The 26580-nt window shown below is 62.1% G+C and overlaps 1 protein-coding gene across 4 annotated transcripts in view; it reads right to left on the bottom strand.

Annotated features, from left to right (window-relative positions):
* Positions 1 to 1021: 1021 nt before the first annotated feature.
* The window catches only part of TPCN2 (two pore segment channel 2), a 31878-nt gene continuing 6319 nt past the window's right edge, over positions 1022 to 26580 (bottom strand). The window contains exons 5-25 of one of the 4 annotated variants that reach the window (XM_033861342.2): positions 25697 to 25813; positions 21187 to 21293; positions 20648 to 20720; positions 19138 to 19237; positions 18091 to 18156; positions 17607 to 17671; positions 17003 to 17103; positions 16315 to 16396; positions 16054 to 16140; positions 12293 to 12412; positions 12133 to 12192; positions 10120 to 10248; positions 9349 to 9398; positions 7918 to 8017; positions 5735 to 5806; positions 4460 to 4533; positions 3864 to 3945; positions 3698 to 3780; positions 3296 to 3377; positions 2826 to 2920; positions 1022 to 2318 (exon numbers count right to left, since the gene is read on the bottom strand). In XM_033861342.2, the coding sequence (XP_033717233.1) occupies positions 2240 to 2318; positions 2826 to 2920; positions 3296 to 3377; positions 3698 to 3780; positions 3864 to 3945; positions 4460 to 4533; positions 5735 to 5806; positions 7918 to 8017; positions 9349 to 9398; positions 10120 to 10248; positions 12133 to 12192; positions 12293 to 12412; positions 16054 to 16140; positions 16315 to 16396; positions 17003 to 17103; positions 17607 to 17671; positions 18091 to 18156; positions 19138 to 19237; positions 20648 to 20720; positions 21187 to 21293; positions 25697 to 25813 (1824 nt within the window). In that variant the 3' untranslated portion in view covers positions 1022 to 2239. Of the gene's footprint in view, positions 2319 to 2825; positions 2921 to 3295; positions 3378 to 3697; positions 3781 to 3863; positions 4534 to 5734; positions 5807 to 7917; positions 8018 to 9348; positions 9399 to 10119; positions 10249 to 10696; positions 10806 to 12132; positions 12193 to 12292; positions 12413 to 16053; positions 16141 to 16314; positions 16397 to 17002; positions 17104 to 17606; positions 17672 to 18090; positions 18157 to 19137; positions 19238 to 20647; positions 20721 to 21186; positions 21294 to 25696; positions 25814 to 26580 lie in introns of those variants that run through there. The other 3 variants (XM_033861343.2, XR_012333639.1, XR_004527696.2) reach the window with 3 other exon arrangements.

Genomic DNA, 26580 nt, shown 5'->3' with positions numbered 1-26580 from the left:
AACAACAGGAAGAGATACGATCTGGAAGTGGAACGGCAGGCCTGTGAAAGCAGAACATGGAGCACCTGGTGGGACTTGGACCGCTTGGTACTGACCTATGAAGAAAACAGCTTACGTGAGTCACAAAATCACCGAGATGTGAAAAACCAAAGGGATTGTGCCTAATTTTATCGAAGCACAAAGAGACCATCGAAACTGTGACCAGGATATGCTCAACCACAGGAGACTGTGTGGGGAAAACATTAATGAAACCATTGTGTGAGCCGCTTATGTCAGCGGGTATTTTTGTTAAGGTGGTTAATGTGTTATTGCCTGTGCAAGATTTTTGACTCAAGAACAAAAGGTTGTGAAAGGTTAAATGATGTTATGAAAAATAAGAATAAGGAACTGTAGAATTATAAATACTGCAGTTTTTTGCTAATAAAATGTCAGATCCTTGCATCCAAGAAGAGGTGTCTTGAGTTCTGTCCACGCCGACTCCGTCTTCCCCTTTGGGTGAATCCTGTTCAGCTGGGGCTGGTCCCCGGCACCCAAAACCTGAGGAATGCCCACAATTTCAGAAAAACTCCGGGATCAGAAACCCAATGTGCTTGGACACACAAAACGTTACCAGCCGTTAGAAAACCGCAAGCAGTTGGATTTCGTGACATTTTAGAAGTGCCGTTTTTCAGTTAAGCTTTCCTCTCATCCCATTTCCCAGATAAGCTGGGGAAGATTGGGATGACTTCCTGCAGTGGAGTCGGCATCTGTAGCCTGATTTCCCGTTCGGTGCCCACAGCAGACATCACTAATAGATCCCAGCACCACTTCCCATGAAGATTCCAATCCTTCTCAACAGAACCGCCAGGAGCTACCACCAACCACTCGAGCTGGCCCTTGAAATGAGAAACCCACTTATCAACCTGGATCGATGGCAGACCAAGTGGCAATGTGGCCTGCCACGCACTGCTCACTTCCCCCTCCTCCCCACCCCAGCCCCCTCTGTCACACACCCTGAGGACACACAAAGTAGGGCCACCGCTGACTTATACATGTCTTTATGCAAATTAGAAAAAGGTGTCCCCCTCCTGGGGTAGACAGTCAATGCCAGGACACACCCTTGCAGCCAGGTACCCTTGTGCAGTGCACAACCTACACAACCACACCCGGGGTAGTGTTACGCCCCGACAGTTGTTTTCTTCTTTTCTGTAATGCAAGTACCTGTCTTAAGCTTTGATTGCAGAGGCGTCCACTTCAAACACGGCTATCTCAAATAAATACACTGGCAGCCGCTCGATGAGATAAAGAGCCAGGCCACCTTCCTCCACTGAGGCTCATTTATTTTAGAAATCTTGGTTGAGTTTGATAACTGACCATTTGGACCACTTTATTTTTTTCTTCCTTGGCTTTAAATTCCTGCTCTTATGTTTTAAATTCACCAATAAAGAGTGAGGCCCTGAAACCCTCGACCCCAACAAAGGCATAACCCCAGGCCCACACTCTCTCTCTCTCTACCCGAGACCTCGCTGTGTGGCCCCAGGTGTACTATGTAATTTCCAGGTCTCGTAAGTAATAAACCTTTATTTTTTCAAAGTTTCCTGACGGTGGTTGCTAACACAGTATGAACCACAAGGGCTGGTCCAACCACAGCACTGGCTTCTGACAGGCTGAGACCGGGTGGCCCCGTTCCAGAGAAGCAGTCGTGTCGGAATAAGGATGACCACCTCCTTCTTTGCAAGACTTATTGATGAAGATGACTGGCATTCTCACTCATAAAGAAACGCACCCAATCACACTCACACGAGCCATAAAACAATAAAACACAGTCCAGATTCTTATCATGTAAAACCAGGATGCCAAGCTTAACGCCCTGGAAAGCTGCCGGTTGGCCTGTGCGGGCCCCACGTGGGCCTCTGGTCCCTGAAGGCCACCAGCAGTGAAGGCACCACGGAAATCCCAGGGTCCAGGGGGAGGGCCACTGCATCTCCCTCCCAGTCCCCCTCTTTCAATATTTAGAAAAATAAGTCTCAGGGAAGCAGCTTATAAAAAGAAGGTGGCACGGACAGCGCCTGAGGGGCCGCGGAGGAGGTCCAGCTCGTCTGCAAACCAGGGCCTGTGTGTGTCCCAGCGTCGGCACGCACGGTGGCTCTGCCCAAGGGAGCAGCCTCTCCAGTGGGCCGCGGCCGCCTCCTCCCCCGGCCAGCGCCCATCCCAAGGCCGCATCACCTGCCGCCGCCCCAGCCAGGAAGGCGTCTGGATGTCACCTGCACAGCTGCAGGTGCGGGTGGTGGCTCAGCTTCTCTGCCAGCTCTTCCTCCGTGGGCTCCTGCAGGACATCCCTGCGGAATCGGGGACAGGATGGCTGGGGAGCCCCGGGCACCTCCAGAGGAGCAGGGGAGCAGAGCTGATGCAGCAGCCCCGTCAGTGCTCGGGACGAGGGGCCCCTCGGGACCACCCCCCGGGGACTCAGGTCCACCTCTGGGATGTTTACGTGGCGTCCCTCAAAGCCCGGGAGGACACCTCTCCGCGTGGCCGTAACAACACAGCAAACGCTCAGAGACGCCAGTGTGACCACCCGGGGCTGACTCTGGGACGGCTATCACTTCTCTGCACCAGCAGAGCGACAATCTCCAGGTTACCATGGAGAAGAGAAGGGCGAGGCTTCCTCGGGCCACCTGTCTACACCCACCAACAGAATCACCTGGAGACCACCGGAACCTGAGGGTGCTTCCCGAAAGATGCTCACCGGAGAGCAGGACAGAGGCCCGGCCCCGCAGCAGGAGCAGAGGCAGACCCCGGGCTCGTGGGGACCAACCGCCCGCCCACTGCCTCCGCCCTCCACGCACCTGAACAGGAGCTCCACGGTCACCTCAGAGGTGGCCCCTAGGTCCCCTGTGAGGGACTGCAGGTGACTGCGGCGGTCCCACTTGTGAAGGAAGTTCTGGCAAGAGGGAGGGAGGGACGGGTGGCCAGTAGGCGTGGGCCCTGCGCGGAACCAGCCTTGTCCCCCTACCCCAATCCCACAGTGTCGGCCTGGCTGAGAAGTCCACCCTGGACACCAGGATCCAAGGCCACCAGCTCCTACAGGAGCAGATGCCTGAGAGCCCTCCTCCAGCCCCCCTCCCACAGGTCAAAGGTCAGGAGCATTCCAAGAGGCCCCCAGCAGCCAGGGCGAGCAGCCCCAAGGGAGGACGGAGCCTGAACCCACCAGGGCTGCCCGAACCCAGCACGGCCTCTTTGGACCAAGTTCCGGGTGGGCCCCCATCAGCAAGTTAGCAACTCCGACTGAGAAGAGCCCGGGCAGGGTCGCTGATACCTCCAGAATCAGAGCCAGGAACAGGTTGACCCAGATGACGGACGACACCAGCCACCACAACACAAAATAGATCTTGGACCACCTGCGGAGAACAAGGAGGCCACCGGGGCCGCGCGTGAGCCGAGCGCGGCTGCTCCCCCGACCCTGCTGCCCCGCCTGTGCCATCGCCGTTCCCGCCCTCGAGCTGGCCCAGCCTGGCCTTCAGGGGCGCTCGGCCAGCGGCCGGGAGCCGGTCTGAGCTCTGCAAGCTCCAGGCTGAGCCCTGTCACCCCACGAGCCCCGCTGTCACGGCCCCCAGAAGCCACCTGCTCCTGCACGCGCCCTGCCACCCCCGGGAGGCGCAGACCCAGACGCGCACCCCGCGCGGAGCCGCGGCCGGGGCCGCCAGGACGGGTCACTCACGGGCCTGCGTAGCGCCGGAAGGCGTCCAGGAACACCTGCCAGTTGTTCACGACCATCACGTCCCACAGAGTGACCAGCGCGGCCTGTGGGGCAGCAGATGCAGGGTCCAGGAGGCCGTGGGAGGTGGAGGCGGGGGTCCCGAGGGGTGGGGGGGCGCAGGACTCACGGCAAAGTCGTCAAAGTTGTTGGTCCAGTACTCCAGCTGCTCGAAGCTCCCGCAGGGCGCGGAGCCGTTGTCAGGGGCCAGGCTGGGGGGGCACCAGCCAGGTCGGTGGGAGGCGGGGGCAGGACACACACCCGGGCGCCCTGGCACCGCCGCGGCCCCTGCTCGGCGTGGACCCAGCTGGGCCCCTGAGGAAGCGGGGGAAAGGGGAGACGGCCCCCAACCTCGGAGGTGTTGAGGGCGGCGAGGAGGCCAACGCTGTGGACACACACGGCCAGCGGCCGGCCCGGGGGGGCCCTCGGCCCTATAGTTCAGGCCTGGCCCTGGACGCGGCCCCTGCCGGCGTGCGGCCTGGCCTGTAGGCCCAGAAAGGGGCACGGCTGGGGGCTCTGAGCCGGCACGGGAAACACCCTCAGTGCAGGCTCGAGGGAGGGCTTCGGTGAGGAGCGGGCGGGTGGAGAGGCCAAGGAAGAAAGGGGCCTCCTGGCTCCCTGCTGGGGAGCTGCGTCTCACCCCTCCACCCCCCCACCCGGCGCCGTCACCCGCGGCTCCAGCGCCCCCAGAGGCGGGGCGCTCTCTGCACCTCGGACCCCCCTCACCTGCTGTTTCCAGGAGCCACGATGACACCTCGGAACAGGATGATGCCGATGATGGCAAAGACGTAGTAGACCACCTAGGGAGGCAGGTGGGGCCTGTCAGCACCCCCGGAGGGACCCCCGCAAAGCCAGGCTGGGCCTGCGAGGGCGGCATGCCAGCAGGGATTCCCAACTGCGGGCACTGCTGGCCTTCCTGGGAACACTGGGGCTCCCAGGCACCCGCGCCAGAGGGAAGCGGGGAGGAGCCACGGTGGGCAGCCCCAAGATAAACCGGGGGCCCAGGCGTAAGAACGGAGGCTGTCTACCCCTCCTCCAGGGCTGGTGTGGCAGGAAGAGGGTTCCACTGAGAACAGGGCAGCGAGGGCCAGGGGACGGTGTGCCATGGAAGGGTGACCGGGGGCTGGCCAGGTCCCTCCAGAGAAGTCCCACCACTCTCCCCACCTCCATCAGGAGACGTCTGAGCACACCACTGGGCGGCCTTGTGCCACAGTCAGAGAAGGGGCTGCTGGCCGCCCCTGACCTGTCCCCAGCATGCCCGGTGGGGGGGAGGGGTGCAGGGAAGAGGCGCACACCCCAGGCTAACCCAGCCCCCTCTGGGCCTCAGTTTCCTCCACTGTGCAAACAGGGGTCTGGGGGGCAGTGCCCGAAGCAAGGTGCCACCTCTAGCATCCCACGACAGCCCGAGCACCCCAGGAGTCCCCTCACTGTCCAAAACAAGCAGCAGGGCTCTGTCACCTGCCCTCCTGCCCTCCAGGCCTCGTGCCTGTAGCGGCACCCAGGGCCCCTGCTCACCGGGCCCGGCCCCGCCTGGGCCACAGGGTAGTCAACAGCGGCGGCGGGGAAGGGCTGACCCCAGGGGTGGCGGGGGGACATCACGGCTCTCAGCAAAAGTGACTGGGAGTTCCCCAGATCCCTCTGAGCAAGGATGGTTGACCAAACCCCACTGGGGGCTCTGTGGGCCCTGAGGGGTCCCTGGTGCCTCTTACATCTTTCATCTTCTCAGTGTGGCCCCTGGCCCAGGACACAGGAGGGATTCAGAAGTGACCGAGAGGATCTCCGGCTCGGGAAGGAGTGTGGTCAGGAAGCGCCTCCAGCCAGACCAGCCCTGAGCTCCTCTCTCTGGCTTCCTGCCCCGCCCTGTGCCTCCTGGGCCCTGGTCACCCGCTCCCCTAACACAGGGACCCTCCTTCCGAAGGCCGCCAGCCTCCTGTTGAGCCCTGGCTCCCCAACAGTCCAGCTCCGCTCCCCTGAGGGGCCAGCGCAGGCAGCTAGACTCACCGCCAGGATCCCGCCGAAAGCCCGCATGTTTCTGATCAGGTCCAGGATGGTACTAGCCACCACAGCCATCAGCTGAGACGGGGAGAAAGCAAAGACCCGGTTCCTCCTGGTCCCACTGAGGTGACACCAACCCGCCCACCACCCAACGCTGACCTGGAAAGGCAGGAGGAGACTGGTGACTTCCCAAACCACACACCTGTACACAAACCCCTCAGGCATCCAGACACACCTCACCTGTACACGCACCTGAACACACCCACAGCCCCCATACACACCAGTACACACACCCCCAAGGCCTCACACACACACCTGTACAAACACCCACAGCCACCCATACATGCCTCACCTGTACACGCACCTGAACACACCCACAGCCCCCATACACACCTGTACACACACACCCAAGGCCTCACACACACACCTGTACAAACACCCATGGCCACCCATACATGCCTCACCTGTGCACATACCTGTACACACACCCACAGGCCCCCATACACACCTGTATACCCACACCTGTACACACACCCCACAGCTACCCATACACACCTCACCTGTACACACACCTGTACACACACCCATACACACCTCACCTGTACACGCACCTGTACACACCCACAGGCCCCCATACACACCTGTATACCTATACCTGTGCACACGCACACTCACACCTCTGTGCCCACCCATACATACTCACACTTGGATACACCCACCCACGCAGATGCATACACCCCCTTCCCTGCAGATACCTCCACCCACCCAGCCTCAGATGGGTCTAAGTCCAAGACCCTTGGTGAAGCCATGGTGTGCAGGGCCTCGGCCCACACTGCCCACCAACCCACTGAGGCGGGGTCAGCTCGTCCCTGGTCTGGAGATGGCCAGTCAGCCCCGGGTGACAGGGTTGAGATGGGGCCTCAGAGACCCCATCGGGAACCCCGGCTACAGGCTACCCTGAGCCCCGGAGAAGGCCTTTCCAAGCAGCCTGGTTACCCCACCCGGTAAGTTAGGAGAACACAGCGCTGGATGGTAGCAGGCGGGGACCGTGCTGTACGTGTGTGCACATGTGATTTCTGTGCACGCATGTACACGCATGTGCGCATGTGTGTGCAGGTGATCACGCATGTGTGTGAGTGCACGCGTGTGATTATTTGTGTGTGTGTGTACAGTTGTGCTTGTATACGCGTGTGTTGTGTGTGCTCTAGTGTACGATTATGTGTATGTGTGTGATTCCAGGCACGTGTGTGTACAATTGTGTGTGCTTACACATATACCCGTGTCGGTGTATGCACGTGTACAGTCATGTGTATCTGTGAGATGACGCGTGTGGTTGTGTGGATGTGTGATTACGTGTGTGTGTGTATAATTGTATGTGTGCTTGTGGGGCTGTGTGTGTGATTACATGCCTGCGTACACACAGGGGTGTGTGTGTGTGTGTGTGTGTGTGTGTGTGTGTGTGTGTGTGTGTGTGAAGGCCTCAGGGCAGCAGCCCCTCTCTGCACCCAGGACCCCCGAGCCACCTTCAGATGGGAAATACCCCTGGGTGACAGGTCACTCCCCTGACAGGCCAGGAGCACAGCTTGGTAGGAAGGACAGACATGGACAGGGGAAGGACCTGGACACTTAGAAAGGGGTCAGATGTCCTTGGTTCCTTTCCTCCTGAAAAGTGCTTAGGAAAGCAGACGGGAGGCTCCGTGCCAGGTGGGAGCCGGGCCTGAGCACCCGCCTCCCCTCCCCTCCCCTCAAGGTGGGTGTTACTCCGGGTGGGAACATTAAGAGAAACCGAGGCTCAGAGACGGTCACAGGCCGCCCCACTCCTGCTCTGGGGGTCCTGGAAACGAGCACCAGTAGCCACCAGCAGCCCGTGCCGAAGGCCTTTCAGAAGCGCGGGACGCTTGGGAGCATACCAGTTCCTTGCAAAGGTCAGGGACCCCAAGGAGCACGAGGCCACCCCTGCAACTGGCCGACACGGGTCCTGCCTGCACCCCCACAAAACAGGGCTGGACACTCATACTTCCAACCGCCGCCAGCATGGCCCAGCCGCAGTGCAGGGCGGGGCCGCAGCCCGAAGGGCCCCAGGTGGCGGGGGCAGGCGGGCAGGGTGGACAGTGCTCGGCCCGGTCCCTGCTCGCCTGGCACACCCACTCCCAGGGCAAGGCCACGGCGCGCGCAGGCGGGGGCGGTACCTCCATGCTGCGAATGATGCGCAAGAAACGGAAGGCTACGAGCATGTTCACCAGCCGGGTCACGTCCCACAGCGACAGCAGGCCCAGCGCCTCCGGCTTCCTGCGGAGACACATGGAGATGGGCTGGGGGAGCCCGGGAGGCCAGCGAGGGGCAGACGGGAGACACGTGGTCCAGAGACAGAGACGCAGGGACTCAGAGAGAGCCACAGAAGTGCCGGGAACGCGCCCCGTAGCCAACGCCAACCGGAGAAGCTGCATCGTGACAGGAGGGCAGAGCCTGAGCCGCCCACGCCTGCAGCCCCAGGGCGGTCACGGCAACACCTTCCAGGGCACAGCCCGCCGCAGTGCCGCAGGGCTACCCAACCCCCCTCCTACACGGGAGAACACTGAGGTTGCGGATGCCCAGCTCAGGTCCCAGCAGAGCTGGGAGAGGTGGGGCCCTGACCCATCCCCTATCCTCTGACCCCATTCCCTAACCTCTGAGCCATCCCGAGCCCTGACCCCGTCCCCTTGGTGTCTCTCGTGGCCTTACTGGCCTCTCATTTCTATTTAAATTTAAACCCATTCTCACCCAAGATGTTACCCCCCGACCCCAGCTCACCCCGCCTCCCCAGTGCGGGTTTTAGCGCACTTGAGAAACAAGGGGAGCCGGCCCCAAGGTGCCGGGTGGTGCAGCAGCCCCACTGCTCCCAGGGCGCAGGTCCCCGCTGAGGACCGCACGGCCCCCGTCTTCCCGACACAGACCCTTCCCGGGGCCCCACCCCCATCTCGGGCAACTCCCAGCTGCTCCACTGAGACGGAAGCAGCCCAGCAGAGGGACCAAGACACCAGGGCTGCCCGAGGGCCCAAGGTCGGCACGCGTGCTTGTTGGCGGCTGTACTCTGGGCAGAGAGACCCCAAGGCTGCCACACCACGAGGCGCCCTGGGACCCCTGGCCAGATGTCCATCGCTCTGCGCGGCTAGAACTGGTGGCAGCGTGAGTTCAGCGAGCCCCGGGCCATCCCTGCCATCTACAGGGAGGTGAACTGACACCCAGAGTGGGAGGTGACAACCCCAGGTCACAGGGCCTCCAACCAGAGGAGGGCCCCAGCCCGATTCCAGTGCCCCCAGGTCCTCCCTGCTTCTGGCCCCCAGCACACCTGGGCCCCGTGTCCCATCCTGGGGTGGGGGTCAGGGGGCGCTGAGCCAGGGCACTGCAAGCGGCAGCTCCACAGCTTCCCATCCCGGCTCTGGGAACGCTACCCTTCTGAAGGCGGCTACGATGAGAAGGGGCCTGTCCCCATAGGCCTCAGCAGGGCAGGAGCCGCGGCCGCTCCCCCCGACAGTCGGGCGTTTGGCTCTAGAGCTGCCCGGGCCAGCGGCCGGAAGCCGGGCGCACACCCTTCCCCGGGGCGCTAGCCAGGCCTCCCTGGGTCCTCCACAGTCACCTACCAGCCCGGGTGTGGGAAGCGGTACACAGCCAGAGTTGAGATCTCCAAAACCTTTAATCACAAAAGAAAAGAAGCTCGCTACGGCAAAGGCCCACTGGCAGCTCTAACACGCTGTCCCCAAAGGGGGTTCCGGGGAGAAATCAGGACCAGGGGGTCCTATCCCCACGGCGGGTGCCACGTGGGGACATCCTGCAGCTGAGAAAGACACCCGGCCTCAGGCGTCGGGCTGCACACACGAAGGGCAGGGCTCGGGAAGGGCCGGCTGAGTCCCGGGCACGGGAGAAGCTACTCGGTCAGCTGTCTCCCTCCTGCTCCCAGGGGCCCACGGCTCGAATCCATCAGATACGAATACGTGTCACGCCAATATCGCTGCAGTGACACGCACACCAGGCGTGGCTCCTCACTCCCCCAGGCCCTGGGGAAGGTGTCCCGAGACCCGAGACCCGCGGTGCCCGAGAACCCCTGCCCCTCCCTCACCAACGTCGAGGCCCCACTGGCCAGCGGGGACTGCGGGTTCCCTCCGGGCCTCCCTCAAGGGTCAGGAGAGGCAGCCTGCCACCGCTGCACACCTCCACCCACGATGCGCAGATGCAGCAGAAACCAGCCTCCTGCAGCCGCCCGCCAAGCAGTTCATCCGGGGGAGGCCAGCCCCTGTGTCACCGGAGGCGGGAGCCCCAGTGCCCGCGGCCCCCAGGCCCGGCCAGACGCCGAGCGCTCACCGCCCGCCCGAGAGCGCGCCTCGGCCCGTCTCAGACTTTACCGCAGGACTTACCAGCAGGACGGCGGTGAGCAGCCCGTCGAACACATTGCTGGAGGAGACCAGGTACCCCCGCAGGCCCAGAGCAAACACCTTGAGCAGCATCTCCAGCAGGTAGTACAGGATGAAGACGCAGCTGAGAATCTGAAAAGGGAGAAGCGGACCCGGCGTTCAGTCCCGGTGCCGCCCCCGCGCCCTGCCCCGCCCCCCACTGCAATGGGGCCCAGGAGAGATCCACGCGGCTTGGACGCCACAGGGCCCCTTGGACCCCGCCCTGCGGCACAAGGGGGCTGGCCGGGAAACAGACAGCCCCGCCCCTGCCGGAGCCACGTGACCCTCTCCTCTGCTCCCCTGGGCTGCTCTTCCCGACGCCCCCGCAGCTCCAGACACGGGCATCTTCAGAGCCCCCTTCTTGACCCATAGCCTCTCCTGGGGTGACCTGCACCCCGTGCACGGCTTCAACAACAATTCACACGTCTGCATCCCCCGACCCAGACTCCCCCCACCATCCGACGGGCCCTCAACCCCCCCGCGCCCGGTGTCTCCCAACCCCACATCATTTCTATGCTGGCAGGGCCTGGGTCACCCACACCTCCTCGGGGGTCTCCGCCTCCAACCTGGCCCCTCTGGTCCAATCTCCTGGGGACACCGGGCAGTGTCCTTCCCTGATGGAACCTCCTGGCTCCCAGCAGCATCAGTCGCTGGGGGATGTGTTTAGGAGGCCTCATCAGCAAAGCTGGTCTCAGGCTATGGGGTCACTGTCTTTTTTGAAGCCAGTAAGTATCAAGTAGCTCTTCCCTTAAAGGGGGCTACGTCGCAGTGGGGTGATGGGGGGCATGGGGTCACCTTGTCCAGTGTCCAGTCTAAATTCTATATTCTTAGCCAATGCTGTCTCATTCACACCTACACAGAGATCACCGTTAAAGGCAGAAGAATAAACATTATGAGCAGTTATCAAGGGGCGTAAAAGGATGGAATTCTGCAGTCACCTCAAGAACCCTACGTGGCACTGATCTGACCAGAAGTCTCTCATAAGCAATCACGCTGACTCAAGTGCTTAAAAAACTATTGTCCGGGGGCTTCCCTGGTGGCGCAGTGGTTGAGAGTCCGCCTGCCGATGCAGGGGACGCGGGTTCGTGCCCCGGTCCGGGAAGATCCCACATGCCGCGGAGCGGCTGGGCCCGTGCACCATGGCCGCTGAGCCTGTGCGTCCGGAGCCTGTGCTCCGCAACGGGAGAGGCCACAACAGTGAGAGGCCCGCGTACCGCAAAAAAAAAGAAAAGAAAAACTATTGTTAAAAGAGATGAAATACAGGTCAGCTGTATCCCACTTGACATTTGTCAGGAATAAAAACCAGCCACCTCTGCAGTATGTTATTCACACAGAGGAGACTGAACAATTCCTGTCGAATCCAGGAAGAAAAAAAAAAAATTAGGAAAGTAGAAAATTTGATTTTAAGTGTAAAATAGAGGAATTTCAAACAGCAGGCCAAGAAGCCATTTCCTCAATTTTGATGCTGTAAGTTTAACCCTGTGTTTAACATACATGACCTGATGTGTCACTTTTTAATTGGACAAATCAAGCTTTTCTTATATAATTAGAGAACGTTCAATGGTTTTCATCAACTTAATATCACTCATAATATTTTTCATTAAAATAAACTTTAAAATACATGCTTTGTGAAGGTCTGGCGTTATGGGGGCAGGGACGGCGTGTACAGCTTTTTGCTTAAAATCCAAAACGGAAAAATTGTTTTTAAGTTCCGAAGGTGTTTGACAAGACCTCAGAATGTTAGGAAAGGAATTCTCTCTACACAACTCTCCCTCCGCCGTCCGGCCCGCACGCCGGTTCACCCGGGGCTCTGCACGGGCTCCCGGCTGCCCTCCCATGGCCGGCACCCCGACCCCTGGGCCGTCCCTGTGATGCACTAGGACAGCCCAGCTTCCCAGGGACCTGGGGCCCCAGGTGGGGCGGCTGTGCCCTCTACCCCGCTAACTCCCCAGCACCCCGCACGGCTGGAAAGCTCACCCCCAGCACGAAGTCGTCACGGTCCTTGGGCAGCACATGTGCATCCAACACCAGGAACACCTGTGGAGCCAGAGCGGACGGCAACTCAGCCCCGAAGCCAGGAGGAAGGGCAAGTGAGAGATATAGGGGGTGGGAGACGCCAGGGCAAATCCTCACTCACGCAGATGGTCACGAGGTTTCCAAGGGCCATGAGGTTGCCCAGGTAGTCAAAGTAGTGGTGGCCGAAGAGGAACTGGGCGCTCTGCAGAAACGGAGACCGGTACTCGGGCCGCGGCGGGTGCTGGGGGGACACACACGCTCAGAAACATGCCGGAGGTGGCCATGGCCACAGGGGCCCAACGATGCCTGTACCCCCTTATCCTGGGATTTGACCTCTTCCTACCTTACTTCCTATCCCAGGCTCTCCAGCCTAAGGAAATCGTCTCAAACACAGTAACGGTTTTATGCGCAAAGATGTTCATCACAGTCTTTCTAACACCAAGAGAGGTGGAAATAACCCAGACGGCCACTGATGCTGTAAGTAACCCGGGACGGACTATCACACAGTCGTCTTAAATGTATGCAAAGCGCCATGTGAAAATACACGTATAAATTACAAGCTAATAACTATGAAAACTCGGCACAGAACGAAGGGACCTCACACACCGTGACCAGGCTGGAGTGGAACTCAAAGGAAGGCAATTAGGCAACAAATACTAACGTGAAGACACCCGTCAGAACCAGCACTCCCATGCTCGGCAGCCCCCAGAGCCAGGACAGAGGCACAGGGCGGTCACCGCAGCATGAGCTGGACCGCGCCTGCGCTGTCCCACGCAGGGGCCGCTCACTGCACGTGGCCACTTGATTTAAATTTAAATCCGCTCAAATTAAACACTCAGCTTCTCTGTCACGATAGCCACATCTCAAGTGGCATGAGGACACCCATGGAGCTCTGACCCAGCCCCACACTCAGACGCATGGTCCTTTGGTGACAACAGCCACAGCCTGACCCAGTAAGAACGTTCCCAATCTTCCCACAGTCCTCCACGTGGGAACTGGTGCCCAGAGGCACCTGCCCACACTAGTACGGTGCGGGTGCAGAGAGAATTAGGTACCAATTCCCTCTGCACCCGCACCCAACCCTGCTGAACCCCAGAGGGTGGCTTCCTGCTTGCCCAGTGACTGCAGACCAGCTCCAGGCCGGGCAAACTGGCAAACGCCTCTGTCACCCTGTGGGCTGGACCACAACTTCTCCAAGGGAGTGTGAACCCTGGCCTTGGGGAAGACGCCCCCTCCCAACTCTACTCTTCCTTAGGCATCTCCCTCACCCCTCAGGTACCGCAGAGTTTCCTCGTATCTTACACTTACTCTTTCATCACAGTTGACACTTCTTAATGTTAAACTTCCCCTGCTAAACCCACTGTGTGGTTTCTGTCTCCTGCTTGGACCCAGACTGATATATTGACCAAGAGAGATATCAGCATTATCCATGATGTTTAAATGGTTACAAGAAGTATGGACTCATAGATTACCTTGTTATCAAGAAATCACAAACCTTGAAATGATTTCAGTGGTTGTCTCTGGGAAGGGGGACAGCTGGGTGGGGTTTTCTATTTTCCTCTACTACCTATAATGAATGACTGCTACGCTTTTAACCCAAAAAACTTCTTATTAAAACAAAAACACTTTCGGAAGCTGGCACAGTGCCTTCTCTACAACCAGTTAGCAAGAACCGACCAGTACTGGAGGCTAGGCTGATGGACAGGGGTTGACCACACACGGGAGGGCTCTCGTGGAAGGCTCATGTTTTCCTGGTATCAGCCTGCCTGCAGCACGCCTCTCTTCAGCAGCGATTCCAAATTCACAGGCTGCCAGGGCACCTGGGACAAGCCCCCGCATGCTAACAGTCCGTGAAGCACCTGCCTGCCCCCTTGCAATCAGCATTTCGGGGTAAGAGGCTGTCATAAAACCAAGGCAAGAACACCACAGCTCGCCAAACCTCTAGGACCCAAACTCCCACCTCAAATCACAATTCTGGACTTTAGACCCAGGGAGTTGTGAGAAGAGAGAACATCCCATGGACCACACTAGGAAAGGCGTGGCCAGAGCAGGGGCGTGGTCAGGGCAGGGGCGCGGCCTGCGTGTTAGACCATCCCTGCGTCTGCGCCCAGCATGTGCCCTGCTCCGCCAGTCGCAACCACAGCACCTCCTTTTTGATATCATCAGATCCTGATGCCAGAAGAGGAAGGCAGAGTCGGTTTTGGAAGACCCGGACCCAGCAGCATCCTACAGGCCAGCAGGCAAGTGCCCAGGGAGAGCCTGGCTGGCCCAGCGGACCCCACCGAGCGAACCCTGAGAAAGGAGCCCGCCTTCCCAGATGTCTTCCTGCCCAGGTCAGCCTGAACCCAGAAAAGGGCTGGATCGCATGACAGCTGCCGGGAGCTGCGTCCTGGGCCCAGCAAACCTCCTGCCCCAGGGTGAGGGCCACCAGCTAGCAAGGTGCTTCCTGATCTTCTACCGTCTGAGGACCCAGTGTCACAGTTTCTGCAAAATCTGCACCTGATGGTACATACTTACTATTTCCTTCGAGTCACCTGGAAGCAGACACTGTTGCCTAGCCTCTTCCCAAGAGAGGCGCGATGTGCACTAACATACAGTGTCCGCCTGTGTGTCCCTACTACCAACTCCCAGGTCCCAAGGGTGCCACAGTGAGGATGCTGCTGACGACAGACATGCCACGGACGCACCGCCCAGAGCTCCAGGCCTAGCAGGGCCTGCCTCCAGGTGACCTGGAAAGACCTCAGGAAACCATGTTCTTAGGAAAACCACCTCTGACCGGGGCCTGAGGCCACAGAGGCTGACCACAAGACCTGGAGAAGCTGACCTTTGTTGTGGGCTAAGATGTATCCCCCAAAATTGTATTTTGACATCCTGACCCCCAGAACCTCAGATGTGACTGTATTTGGAGTCAGGGTCTCCTAAGAGGAAATTAGGGGGAAATGAGGTCACTGGGGTGGGGCCCTAGTCCAACGTGACTGGGGTGCTTATAAGAGGAGGAGACCGGGACAGAGACACACACAGAGGGACGACCCTGTGAGGACACAGGGAGAAGACGGCTGTCTACACGCCAGGGACAGAGGCCTCAGGAGGACCCAGCCCTGCCCACGCCGGGATCTCAGACTTCCAGCCTCCGGGACTGGGAGATAATAAGCCCTGTTACTTAAGCACCTCCAGGCTGTGGTATTTGTCACAGAAGCTGAGCTGACTGACTCAACGGTGACACAGAGCTGCTAGGAGTCCGATCAGCAGGAGACGTCTGATTCCACCTCTTCACTCCAGTCCCCGTTCGAGTCCGGCTTGGCCCTCTCAAGGCCAAGTGGCTGCAGTGGCAGCCCCCTCCGCTGCTCCCACGGTCTGCCTGTGAACAGCCTGGCTGTCTCTCAGCACCTCTGCCACCCCCCTCACCTACCCCACCCTGCGCCCCCACCTCCCAGAAACCTGCTACGTAAAATGCAGGCGGTCCAGGGTCTTACGGACACAGCACTGAGCTGGACGCTGAGGCCCATTCGGTAACTTTAAAACTCAGTGTCGAGGACAACAAACAAAGGTTTTAGACAAACTCAGGAACCTCGCAGGTTAGGACACATGGGAAGAGGATAAAAGTCTATCACGGAGACGGAGAAAACTGTTTGGAAAGTTCCTCTGGGTCAAGACAACAGCCCCTGTGGTCTGTGAATTTCACGAGGTCAACAAAATCTCCCCAAGAGCCACACCATCTCTGTTCCCACGTACCATCCTGAGGACCAGAATCCCTGGGAAGGCAAGTCCTGGCAATGGTCACTAAGCGTGACCCAGACGATCAATGCCAACAGACACCGAGGACTTCCCCCTAACCTCGGGTGGCCCTGGCACTGGGCAGGTGACTCCAGTCTGGCCCGTTACCTCTTTAATCACCCTTTTGTCAAACTCATCGAAGAGCTTCTGAAACTCGTCAGCTGACAGTAGGTCCCCACTGCGGGAATGCAGCTTCTGCAAAGCAGGAAAGCACAGGTCAACAGAGCAGCTGGGCTGAGGGCAGGAGGGGGGAGCTGCCCCCGGCCCCACCCCGACTGGGCCAGCCCGGCTGATCCGAAATGACACCCACTTGACGCCCAGAGCCCAGAGGCACTGGCAGGGGAAGGCGGGGGGCAGGGGGACCGGTACCTCCATGATGGCCTGTTTGTGGTCACTGTCCAGCTGGACTTTCTGAAGCACCTGCAGGAAGTCCTGGGGCTTCACCCCGACTCTGTGGGGGAAACGCCCCACCGTGAGCCCAGCCAGCTCAGCACCCTTGGGCGCCCCAACTTCTGGCCTGAGCAGCCCTGGGCGATGACAGGGCCTCCAAGAAGGAGCGTCTCATGGTCCTCCTGTGTCCAAAACCCCGAGACCTCATCTTCCACCTTAGAGAGGAGCAGCTGAAGCTGGGAAAGGGGTGCAATCCGACAGGCCCCGTGGCTAACGAGCAGGGGGCACTGAAGCTTCCCCAGTGACACGGCCTCCAAGCCAGGCGGCAGAGTCGATGTGTGTCCCAGGGCCCCTCTGGTCCCAACACACGAGTCACAGCACCAGGGTGTGGGAAGGGTGCCCCTGGAGGGGGACAGGTCAGAGCACACGGCCCCTCACGAGCCAGGGATCTCCAGTGGGTCACGAGGACACACGAGTTAACTCGGACGCAAGGACCATGGAAAGAAACCCTGGAGCCCAGGGACGTCTTCGTGATCCCAAAGGAGCCTTGCAACCTGCTGCCAGCAGGGAGCTCGGCACAGAGTGGGTGCTCAGGAAACACCCCGCCCCCGTGAACACCTCCCCCCAGGGCAGCCCCAGGGGAAGAGGGCTGGAGCCCCACACTCACCCCCCGGGGTGGGCTTCTCCCTCTGCCGTCATGGACGAGAGGACCTTGTAGGCAGCCCGGATGCCCAGGCGCCTCCGCAACAGTGAGGTCTGCAGAGACTTCTGCAAAGGGTATGGCTCTGAGGGGCTCGGCTCAGCCCTCTCCCCAGCCGCCCAGCCCCTTGTCCCCGGGCAGCCCCTGCCCACCGGCAGCCTGGGGAGCACCTCCTCGCCCCGTGGGCATCAGGGGGACAGTCCCCGACAACAAGGGCTGGTCCTGCCGATAGCCACTCGCTGTGTAATTCCCTAAGGTATGCGTTTCTTCTCGGCAGATTTGGGGTCCCTGGCCCCCCTGCAAGGTGGGTTTGGGGGTCACTGCAAGAAGACTGCAGCTCCCTCTAGAGGAGGCGGGGCAGGGGAGGGACCCCAGGGTGGCGCTGGGGACAGCACCTCCTGGGGGGCAGGGAGGGAGGATGGGCCCAGTCCCCCTCACCCACAAGAGGGAGCCGGGGCAGTGCTGAGGCCACTGCAGACCCTGTCCCCCAGGCCCCCCGCTGGTCAGCTTCCCGCCAGGCCTCCAGGGACAGCTCCCCTCACAGCCGGGCAGGGTGGGCAGCTCAGCTCACCATCAGGTAGCCCCGGAACTGATTGTAGATGATGGCCGTCAGCAGGTTCATCAGAAACAAGCTCCCTTGGAGAGGAAAAGGCCATGGTGAGTGGGGAGCACACGGGCAGGGGCAGAGTCTGGAAGGATCACCAGCGCTGGGGGCCCAGAGGGCCGACACGGGCATAGCAAGAAGGTGAGCAGCGAGAAAGGCCCAGATGGGCGGAGACAGGGCCTGGGGCCTGGGGGCCTCGTCTGCGGACAGGGGCGCCACCTGGCCTGCCCAGCAGGGGCACTGAGGACAAGTCATCAGTGGTCACAGAATGAAAACCACGGACGGGCCACAGAGAGATGAAGTTATAGGACTGGGGAGGTCCCGCCGAGGCGCGGTCGCAGGGTCAGGGGGTCCACTGAGGTGAAGTTGCGGGGTCTGGGGAGTACACCCAGCCCCGAGGTTTTGGGATCTCGTCTGCCCCACGTGACCCTGCAGACCTGCCCAGACTCACCTATCAGGGTGAAGGCTATGAAAAAGATGGCGTAGAGCCGGTTCTTGGAATAGGCAGGAATCATCACTGAAAGAAATTAAAGGAAGTAAAACACACCCACAGATCCAGCGTCCAGTCTGATTCCCTTCGTTGTCTCACACCACTGCCTTCTCCACAGAAAGGAGGGCCCTGTGTTAGGAGAGCTGGGAGGTCTTCTTGTCCAACTCTGCTCCTCACGCCTCTGCTTGCACACCCACGGGGACAGGGAACTCACTACCTTTCAAGGATGCTCATCCTCTAGGCTTCCCCATGACCACGCCTCCCAGACTGAAAGTTCAGCTCTCCCTTGGGTGACTCGAGGACTCACAGGACACGTGGGGACGGTGCTCAGGGTCCCGAGCGCAGCCCTCCCCGGGTATGAGAGCCAGTGGCTACCCTCCTGGGAGGGCCTCTATGGTCAGTGACCATCCGAGCCCACGATGAAAGGCCTCAGCTGGGCCCCGGAGGACCGTGACCACCCCATCCTGGCCACATCCCCGGCCCGAGCGAACAGAGGCCCCCACAGCAACCCTGACACGGTGAGCGTCACAGCCACCGGAGACCCCAGGGCCTCTGACACGCGGTGCGGCCAAGCCTCACCCCACGGCTTGGGCCGCCAAGAGGAGACCACCAAGGGCCCCGCTGAGCACAGCTTGATCCATCACCACACAAAGAACACCGTCCACCTCTAGCTTCTCAGGACACAGACAACAAGGGGAAGAGGAGAACGGAACAGAGAAAGAGAATTGGGAAGAAAAGGGAAGAAAAAGGGAAAAAGTCGGAGAGGGAAGGGAAACTAGAAAAAGAGAAAAAGAAAATCAAGAAGGAAAGGAAGGTAGGAGGGAGGCCCCAGCATCACACCCGGGTCCCCAGCTCTCCACAAAAGGCCTTAGGGGCTCCCACCCCCGAGCTGGGCTCTCGGGCTCAGCGCTGACCCCACCCCCGCCCCGCCCCCACCCAACAGGCCCCTAGCCCGGGCCCCCCGCCACCACCACCACCACCACCACCATCCCCACCCCGGTCACGCACCATCAGGGTTGTTGGCGGTGGTGAGCAACACCAGGAGGGAGGTCAGAGCCTCGGGCAGGTTGCGGAAGTAGGTCAGCCGCTGCCTGTCCCGCCTGTCGTCCTGCGGAACAGACGTGGCAGCGCTGAGGTGCCGCCCGGGGCCTCAGGCCACCAAAGCCCAGGCCCGGGACCCAGCAAGCCAGGACCACCCACCAAGGCTCAGCAGCCCCGGACCCGCACCTCCCCATCACCTCCCAGCGGGCTCCGAGCTTGAGGCCGGACAGGACCTAACGCAGGACCCGCGGGCCCGAGGGCCAGCGTCCGGGGATGCCACACACCCACACGGACCCCAGCCACTGCAGCGGGTGAACAGCTCTCGGCCAGCCTGGCAGAGCGCGTCACAGCCTAGACGCAGAGAGGGCCCACGCGGGGGCCAGCCAGCCCGCTCTCAGCCAGACTCCACGCGCCGCGCCGTGTGCCTTCCACCCAGTGTGGGTGGAAGGCGTGGCGCCCAGACACACAGAACCACCTGATCGCTTGGGGAGCCTGCAAAGCCGCTTTCCCGGCTGCCGCCCAAGGGCCAGCCCTCTAGCAGACACCCCGGAACCCTCAGCGTTCCCGGTCAGAGGCCCACCCCAGCCCCCCGCGCCCAGTGCACCCACCCGCCCTGTCCTGGGCTCCGTGAACAGCAGGGTCACTGGACAGACACGCGGGGCCTGAGAGTCTGTTAGCCAGTCCCACATCTCACAGCCTAGGTGCCCCGACACCCAGACACGCACACACACACACACAGCACCCACAGAGATATACAGAGACACGCACACGCACACACACACACGTGCACGTGCGAAGCGGAACTCCTCCCCGGGGGTCTGAGGGATGGTCTTCGTCTTCCCTCACGGGCAGCACGGCCACAACCCCCAAGTGTTGCCACGACCTCACTGCAGACCAGCCCTGGCCAAGCACCGGGAAGGATCCCAGGACAGAGGCGCACGACAGCCCCGCCCTGAGGAGGACGGTGACCCCGGCCGGGACACGAGGAAAGAACACGGGACGGCAGATGCAAGGCAGGCCCCACGGGTGACACCTCCGCACAGCAACAAGCTGCTGGGGGCCGGGCAGCAGTGAGGGGCTGGGAGGGAAGGGGGCCCACGCAGGGAGGGGAGGAAGTGGTGGGAGATGCCCTCTGGAGAGGCAAGCAGGGGCGGTGAGAGGAGCCATCCTGATGGCTAGTCTGAGGGGCTTCCATCTAAGTGAGGTACAGCCCTGGCCAAGCAACCGGCCCAGGAGAGGGGGGCTTGGGAAGGGGACGAAGAGGCGGCCAGGCAGAGCCGAGGAGCCAGACGCCCTGGAGACGCGGCCACTTGAAGAAAGACGCCTGGGCTCCAGGGGGGGCCCCTGCTGACCTCCTGGTGGCGAGGTGGGCGGGCAGCCTAACCTGGTCCCCATCTCTGCCGGCCCGAGAACGACCTGGCGGATTAGCTAGGGGCGGCGCTGTCCATCACCCCGCAGGGAGCAGAGAGCACGGTACCTTCTCGCCGGGGAAGAGCAGCATTCCCAACATGGTGAAGAGGCACAGGTGGGCGGTCAGCAGCAGCCCAACGCTGCGGCGAGAGCGGCACTCAGCGCCGGGCGGGCGGGCTCCGGGACAGCCGACCTGGCCGCGCAGGGGCCTCCCCGCGGCCGAGGCCCTGGGCCAGGTCCCTGCTCCGCCCCAGACCTGCCGCCCTCCCACCCAGGGAGCGTCCCAGGGGCCCAGGAGAGGCAGTGTCCCAGGACCCCCGGACTCTCAGAGGGGAAAGGTCACTTCCATTACCCCGGGCCGGACGGGGAAGGGTCGTCCACGTGAGCCATGGGGGTGGGGTGGGGGATGGCGGGGAGGGGAGGGGTCAGAGCCAAGGTGGGAAGCGCCGCAGGATGGAGCAGGGGGTGGGGCTCAAAGCAAGGTCATTTAGGGGGCCGCCCTGAGTGTGAGACAGAGACCCCCAAACGCCCACCCACCGGCCTCCCCAGATCAGGGGAGGGGAGCCCCCGCCCCGCTCTGCCAGCCCACCTGCCCCCAGGGCCCACCTGGCCATCTCTGGCAGCGACCACCTGATGCACTTGAGTGTCTTCTTCATCATGGAGGAGTTCTGCATCAGGAAGAAGGGGCGCAGAAGCCGGCGCACCCGCACGGGCTGGAAGAGACCAGGACCCGGGACCCTGAGCACAGCCACTGCGGGCTGGCGGACGGCACGCGGGCCCAGAGGCCCGATGCTCTGCACGAGGACGGCCCCGGCCCCGGCTGTCTGCGGGCTCCCAGCGTGCCCGGCCTTGACCCCACAGGCTCAACACCCTCCCCGCTCCCTCCCGGGGCCCAGCTCGGAACCCCAGCCCCCAGACCCGCCAGCACCGGGGAAGGGGGGCGACCAGCGTGCCTCTCCGGCACCCAGCTCCTACTCTGGCCGCGGCCGGGCGCCTTGCACATGTCTGTGAAGCCGGCTGTCCTGCCCTCTGGGGGCTCCTCAGGCCTCCTCTCCGCAGCCCCCAGCCCCTCTGCTCGGCTCCGGGCCTCAGCCTCCAGCACAGGTGCACAGGTGCACAGAAACCGAGCAGGAACCCCACACCTCCACACACACACACACACGTGAACACACACACACACACACACACACACACACACACACACTCCTTCCTCTCCTCCCTCCTGTCACAGCCAAACAGCCCTCCTCCCGTGCTCAGGACCCCAGCCCCTCAGAGGCTCCCCTCGGGGGCCCTTCCTCCCTCCCCCACGTGGACACAAACACCACGTGTTTCCACAACCTGCCACTCGCAACCAAAACGACACTCGCCCTTTGTTCACCTGTTTCCCGCTCCCACCCCAGCCAACCTGTCCTCCTGTCCAAGGGCAGGGGACCCACCTGCAGTGACCGCCAGGCCTCTGAGCCCAAGGTCACCTCCCATCCTCCTGCCAGGATGGGCAGCTGCCCCGCCCTGCGCCCCGGCCGCCTCCTCTGTGCCCACCAAGCGCTGGACGCCCTGCGCCCCCTCCTCCCCGCCCTCTGGCCTCGCGCCTCAGGGAACATGTCCGTCCTTGGGATTTTAAGGGTCACAACGCGTTCAATCTCCAACCCAAGCCCTCAACTCCAGATGCGTCCTAATGGAGGTCTTGTCTCAGAAACGAGAGGCTGATAGAGTCGCCTCCTGGCCCAGCCCTCCGGGGCTGCCTGGAGGCCCAGGGCACCCACCCCTCCCCGTACCACTGGCCCACTGGCCGCCGCACTCGGCACCGCCATCCCCGCCCCCCCCCACCCGCTCAGCAGGCTGCTCGCACCGGGCCCTTCCGTCCCGCCGTCAGTGCCACCTCCAGCGCTGCATGGGCGACCTTCCTTCTCGCCACTCGCCTCGATATTCCCCCCCGCCCAGCACACATCTGGTGCTTCCTGGTACCGTCAGCCCCTCTCACAACAGAACGAGGCCCCGCCAGCAGCAGCGCACAGCAGGCCCTCAGAATGTCTGCAGCGTGAGCGTCCCAAGGACTCACTCGGCCTCCCCAGGCTGCACTCGCCCTCAGAAGGGGCCCCGGCTGCCGACAGGACTGAGACGGGAGAAGGAAACAGCAGTGAACGGGCGAGGCTCAGGGGTCTGCCCCACTCCCAGGCTGAGGGACCAGGGCCCCAGCTCACCCACGACCCGCTCGCTGCCCCTGGGCGAAAGCTGCAGTCTCGGGGCCCATATCGGGAGTCTTTTAGCCCGTCCCCCAGGCCGAGCAGGAGCTAGAGGTCCAGCCGCATCCACTCCCCGGGTGCTGGGCCCTCGCCTGCAGTCAGACACAGACCAGAGCACGGCTTCTTCCAGATGCAGTCACCCCGCCCAACCCACCCCACCGAGGGCCTCCCCGACGGCTGGGGTCACATCACTGCCACGGATGCAGGGAGCACATGTGAAGGGCGGGAAGACGCTCCCACGTGACCTGCCCGCAAGGAGAGCCGGCCCAGGGCCAGCTAAGCCCCTGGCGAGGCTTAAATCAACTGAGAATCACAGCCTAGGCCTCTGAGCCTTTAGAAAGAAGCTACCAACGAATCCGCAGAGAACTAGTCTCTTATGAGAAACAGCCACGGCAGTCACGAGTACAGCCTGTCAGCTGACCAGCAGACCATGTGACCTGACCCTCCAGCCACAAGGCTGGGGAAGCAGGACTCCATCGGGTGCAAAAGGACAGGGAAGACCAGACTGGAGCAGGTCAGAGGCCCCGGTCCTCCTGCAGGCCCCAAGGCCGGGGGAGCTCTTGAAGACCAGCAGCTGGCCACGGAGAAGCACCTTGGGCTTGGTGTGCAGACGGCTCTGGGTGATGGGCCAGCCCCAGCCAGAAGTGGGCGGCGTGTGGTGTTACAACCTCCACGGGAAAGTCCCCTAGCGACGGCCCCACAGGGGGAGCTTCACAGAGGGCAGGGCCCACCCTGTACGGACCAGAAAGGTAGTGACTCCCAGGGGGTCAGGGCCATGGAGAGAACAGCCTGGGCGTCTGGCGACGAGACCGTCCGAGAGGACACGTGTGGGTGGGCAGAGTGCCCCCACCACGAGGCAGCAGGAGGAGGCTCTCTGGACAGATGACACGTCTGTGGATGTCCTCAGCCTCTCCCCTGGCCACCCCGCACCGATCTCCACAGGCCACAGGCAAAGTGGCCACAGAGCAGGCACGGGGGTGACGCCCGGGGCCAACCACATGGACCGCCCCACCCAGGCCACTACTGGGGGCCCACCCTGCCAGAAGCAGAGCCCAGAGCCGGCCCCCAGGCGCCCCCGCGGGGACCCACCAGCCCCTCCCCAAGCAAGGCCCTCAGCTGTCCTCAGCGGACATGCAGGCGGGGGTTATGGGCTCTGCCTGCCCTGCCCTCCAGGCCGCTCCCTGGACCACCGTCTGAGCCTCGGGACCAATGCTGCATCCAACCCGGGCACGGCCCACAGCTCCCACCAGCCTTACCACGGACCTACCCCGAAGCAGCTGGCCTGTGGGAGGGCCTGGTGGCCCTGAGGCGGGGCGGGGGGGTGAGGGGGACAGCCCTTTGTGGGGTGGGAAAACCAGCAGAGGCTCTGAGCACTAGGACAAAGTGGGAGCAGCGACACCACTCCCCACCCCACAATCCCGGGCCCTGCTGGTCCGGAAGCATCCGCTCCCGAGCTGCTTCTACCAGGGACGCACGCTGGGCCCACCGGGCCGGACCACAGCTGTTCATGAAAAGAGGGCTGGGGGCCAGTGCGGGCAAACAAGCTCCAATCGCCAAGGACAGATCGGGATGTTGCTGCCCAGAGGGGCAGGGAGGGCTGCGTCCAGCGTGAAAAATTACCGCCAAACTCCAGTAATAAAAAGCCAGTCTGGGTCCCCGTACAAGGGGACCCAAGGCATGTGGGGCTGGGCAGCGGGCAGCTGGGCTCCTGGGCCACTAACCACACAAGGCCTGCGGGCCAGTTACACAGACACAGGTTTGTATCCAGCAGTGGCCCCCTTTCCCCTCCCCGCTTCCTAATCTCACGCAAGGCCCCTTGGTGGTGCTGAGGTGACAGATGCTCAGGTGACGTGAGACGGTCACTCAGAAGTAGGGCCGGCGGTGGTCAGGCTGGTGTCTGTCCGCCTTCTGGGGCGGGTGAGGGCCTCCTCCTTGGTACGAAGACGGCAGCACCTTCTCAGGGAGAAGCACGTGCTGTCGCGCTCCTACAGGGCCACGGCGGAGGCACGGGGGCTGCAGGGGGCACTGCGCCCTCCACCGCCCTGCGGCCCTGCTGTGAGCTGGGCCAGGACCCGCCACTGACACCTCTCCTTCATCGGCCGCCGCTGCCTAGCGGGAAGGAGGCGGGAGGCACGGGCTGGGGGCCCGCTGTCTCCCGTCATCTTGCTGCTCCCGCCGGCAGCACCCAGGGCATCCAGCGTCCCCCTCCTCCGGCACCCCCAGAACCAGCATCGTGGTCGCGCCTCCTGGGGGAGCCAGCACCCCGTCCCCAGCGGGCAGGGTCCCAGCTCTCGGAGCCCCTCCCCTGAGCTTCCAGGTTCCATAACCCCAATCTCCTTCCTTTCCTCCCCTAGCCCCAGGTTAGGGGGGCAGGGGGGTTGCCGCCTGCAGGTCTGTGTTCGCCGGGCCCCCTTCTCGATTTCTTGCTCGCTCATCCCCTGTCTGAGGCCCGATGTTAAATTCTCTCGACTAAAGCACCTGACGGGTGCTTCCCCGACCAGCCCTGATGGCTCAGGATGTCCCCAAACCAACTGCTCCCAGCTCTGCTCTATCAAATCACAGGGCGATACTTCTGGGTGTTCGGGGGGAACAAAGATGCTGTCGTCAGCAAGGCTGAGGCAGGGCAGGAACCCCAGAACTCGCCCCCAGGGCCCTGCGCCTCCCCCAGGCCTCAGTGTCTTCATCTGCAAGATGGGGACAAAGCTCCCTGGCCCGTGGGTGACTGACGTGCTCTGGAGGGCGGGCAGAGCCGGGCAGGTGGGCCGGACGGATGCAGGGCCTCGGGACTCCCGCCCACCGTTCCCCTGGGCAGCTGCATCCCCCCAACCCCCAGAGCTCCCCGCCGCCCCCCTCAGAGTCGCCTCGCCACCTACCTCCTGACAAATGAGGCTCAGCGACACGGTCCAGTCCACGAGAGACACGAGCAGCACCACGAGGTAGGCCAGCAGCCAGGGGTTCTTCCGAAACTGGGCCCACCCAACCAGGTAGCTCTGCAAGAGGGACGCGGCTGAGCCGGGGATGGCCACACAGACCCCGGCCGGGCAGCCGGTCTGAGGCCTATGATGCACGCGGGCGCTAGGCAGCCTCAGCGAGCAGCACGGTCCCTGCAGGACTCACAGCAGGAAGCTGAGCCATGGTCAGAAGGCCCACGGTCCTCGCCCAGCCTGCGGGTGACCCTGGGCAGCCCGTGACCCTGGGCTCCGCACTGACCGGCTGCGCCCATGTCCTCACGGGTAACGGGGTCCCTGCCTGTCCTGCCTACCCAACCACCACTGTAGCTTGTGCCTAGGAATCGTTCCGGAAGAGCCTAGGAATCTGACCAGATGCGCAGGGGACGCGCCTTGGGAAGGCGGGAGCTCGTCACCTGTTCGGGGCACCTAACTGCCCTTTCCCATCACTGACCCCCGCCGGACGTCACAGCTTGCAGATAAAACACGTGCTCTCTCTCACCTTTCGAGACTTCCCAAATGGACCAACCATTCCAAACAGGCTAATGAGAACTTCTACCCAGTTTCAGTTCCAGTTTAAAAACCCCCAGACCTCCTAACCACATGATAGGCTAAAAAAGAAGAAATAAGAAACCGCCCGGGCCCTCAGTCACACACACATGCACCAACGCTCACCCACGTCCCTCGGAGTCAGGCCACAGAGGCCAAACCACCCCGCAAGGGGGCGCCCTGCAGGCAGGGTGTGGACGTGCACGTGGGCTGGGGCTGGAGCAACGGAATCAGAATCACTGTTGTTTGTCAGAAGCGAC

This window comes from Tursiops truncatus, chromosome 8, assembly GCF_011762595.2.
Source record: "Tursiops truncatus isolate mTurTru1 chromosome 8, mTurTru1.mat.Y, whole genome shotgun sequence".
NCBI classification, from domain to species: Eukaryota; Metazoa; Chordata; class Mammalia; order Artiodactyla; family Delphinidae; genus Tursiops; species Tursiops truncatus.
This window is presented reverse-complemented; position numbering and strand designations above follow the sequence as displayed.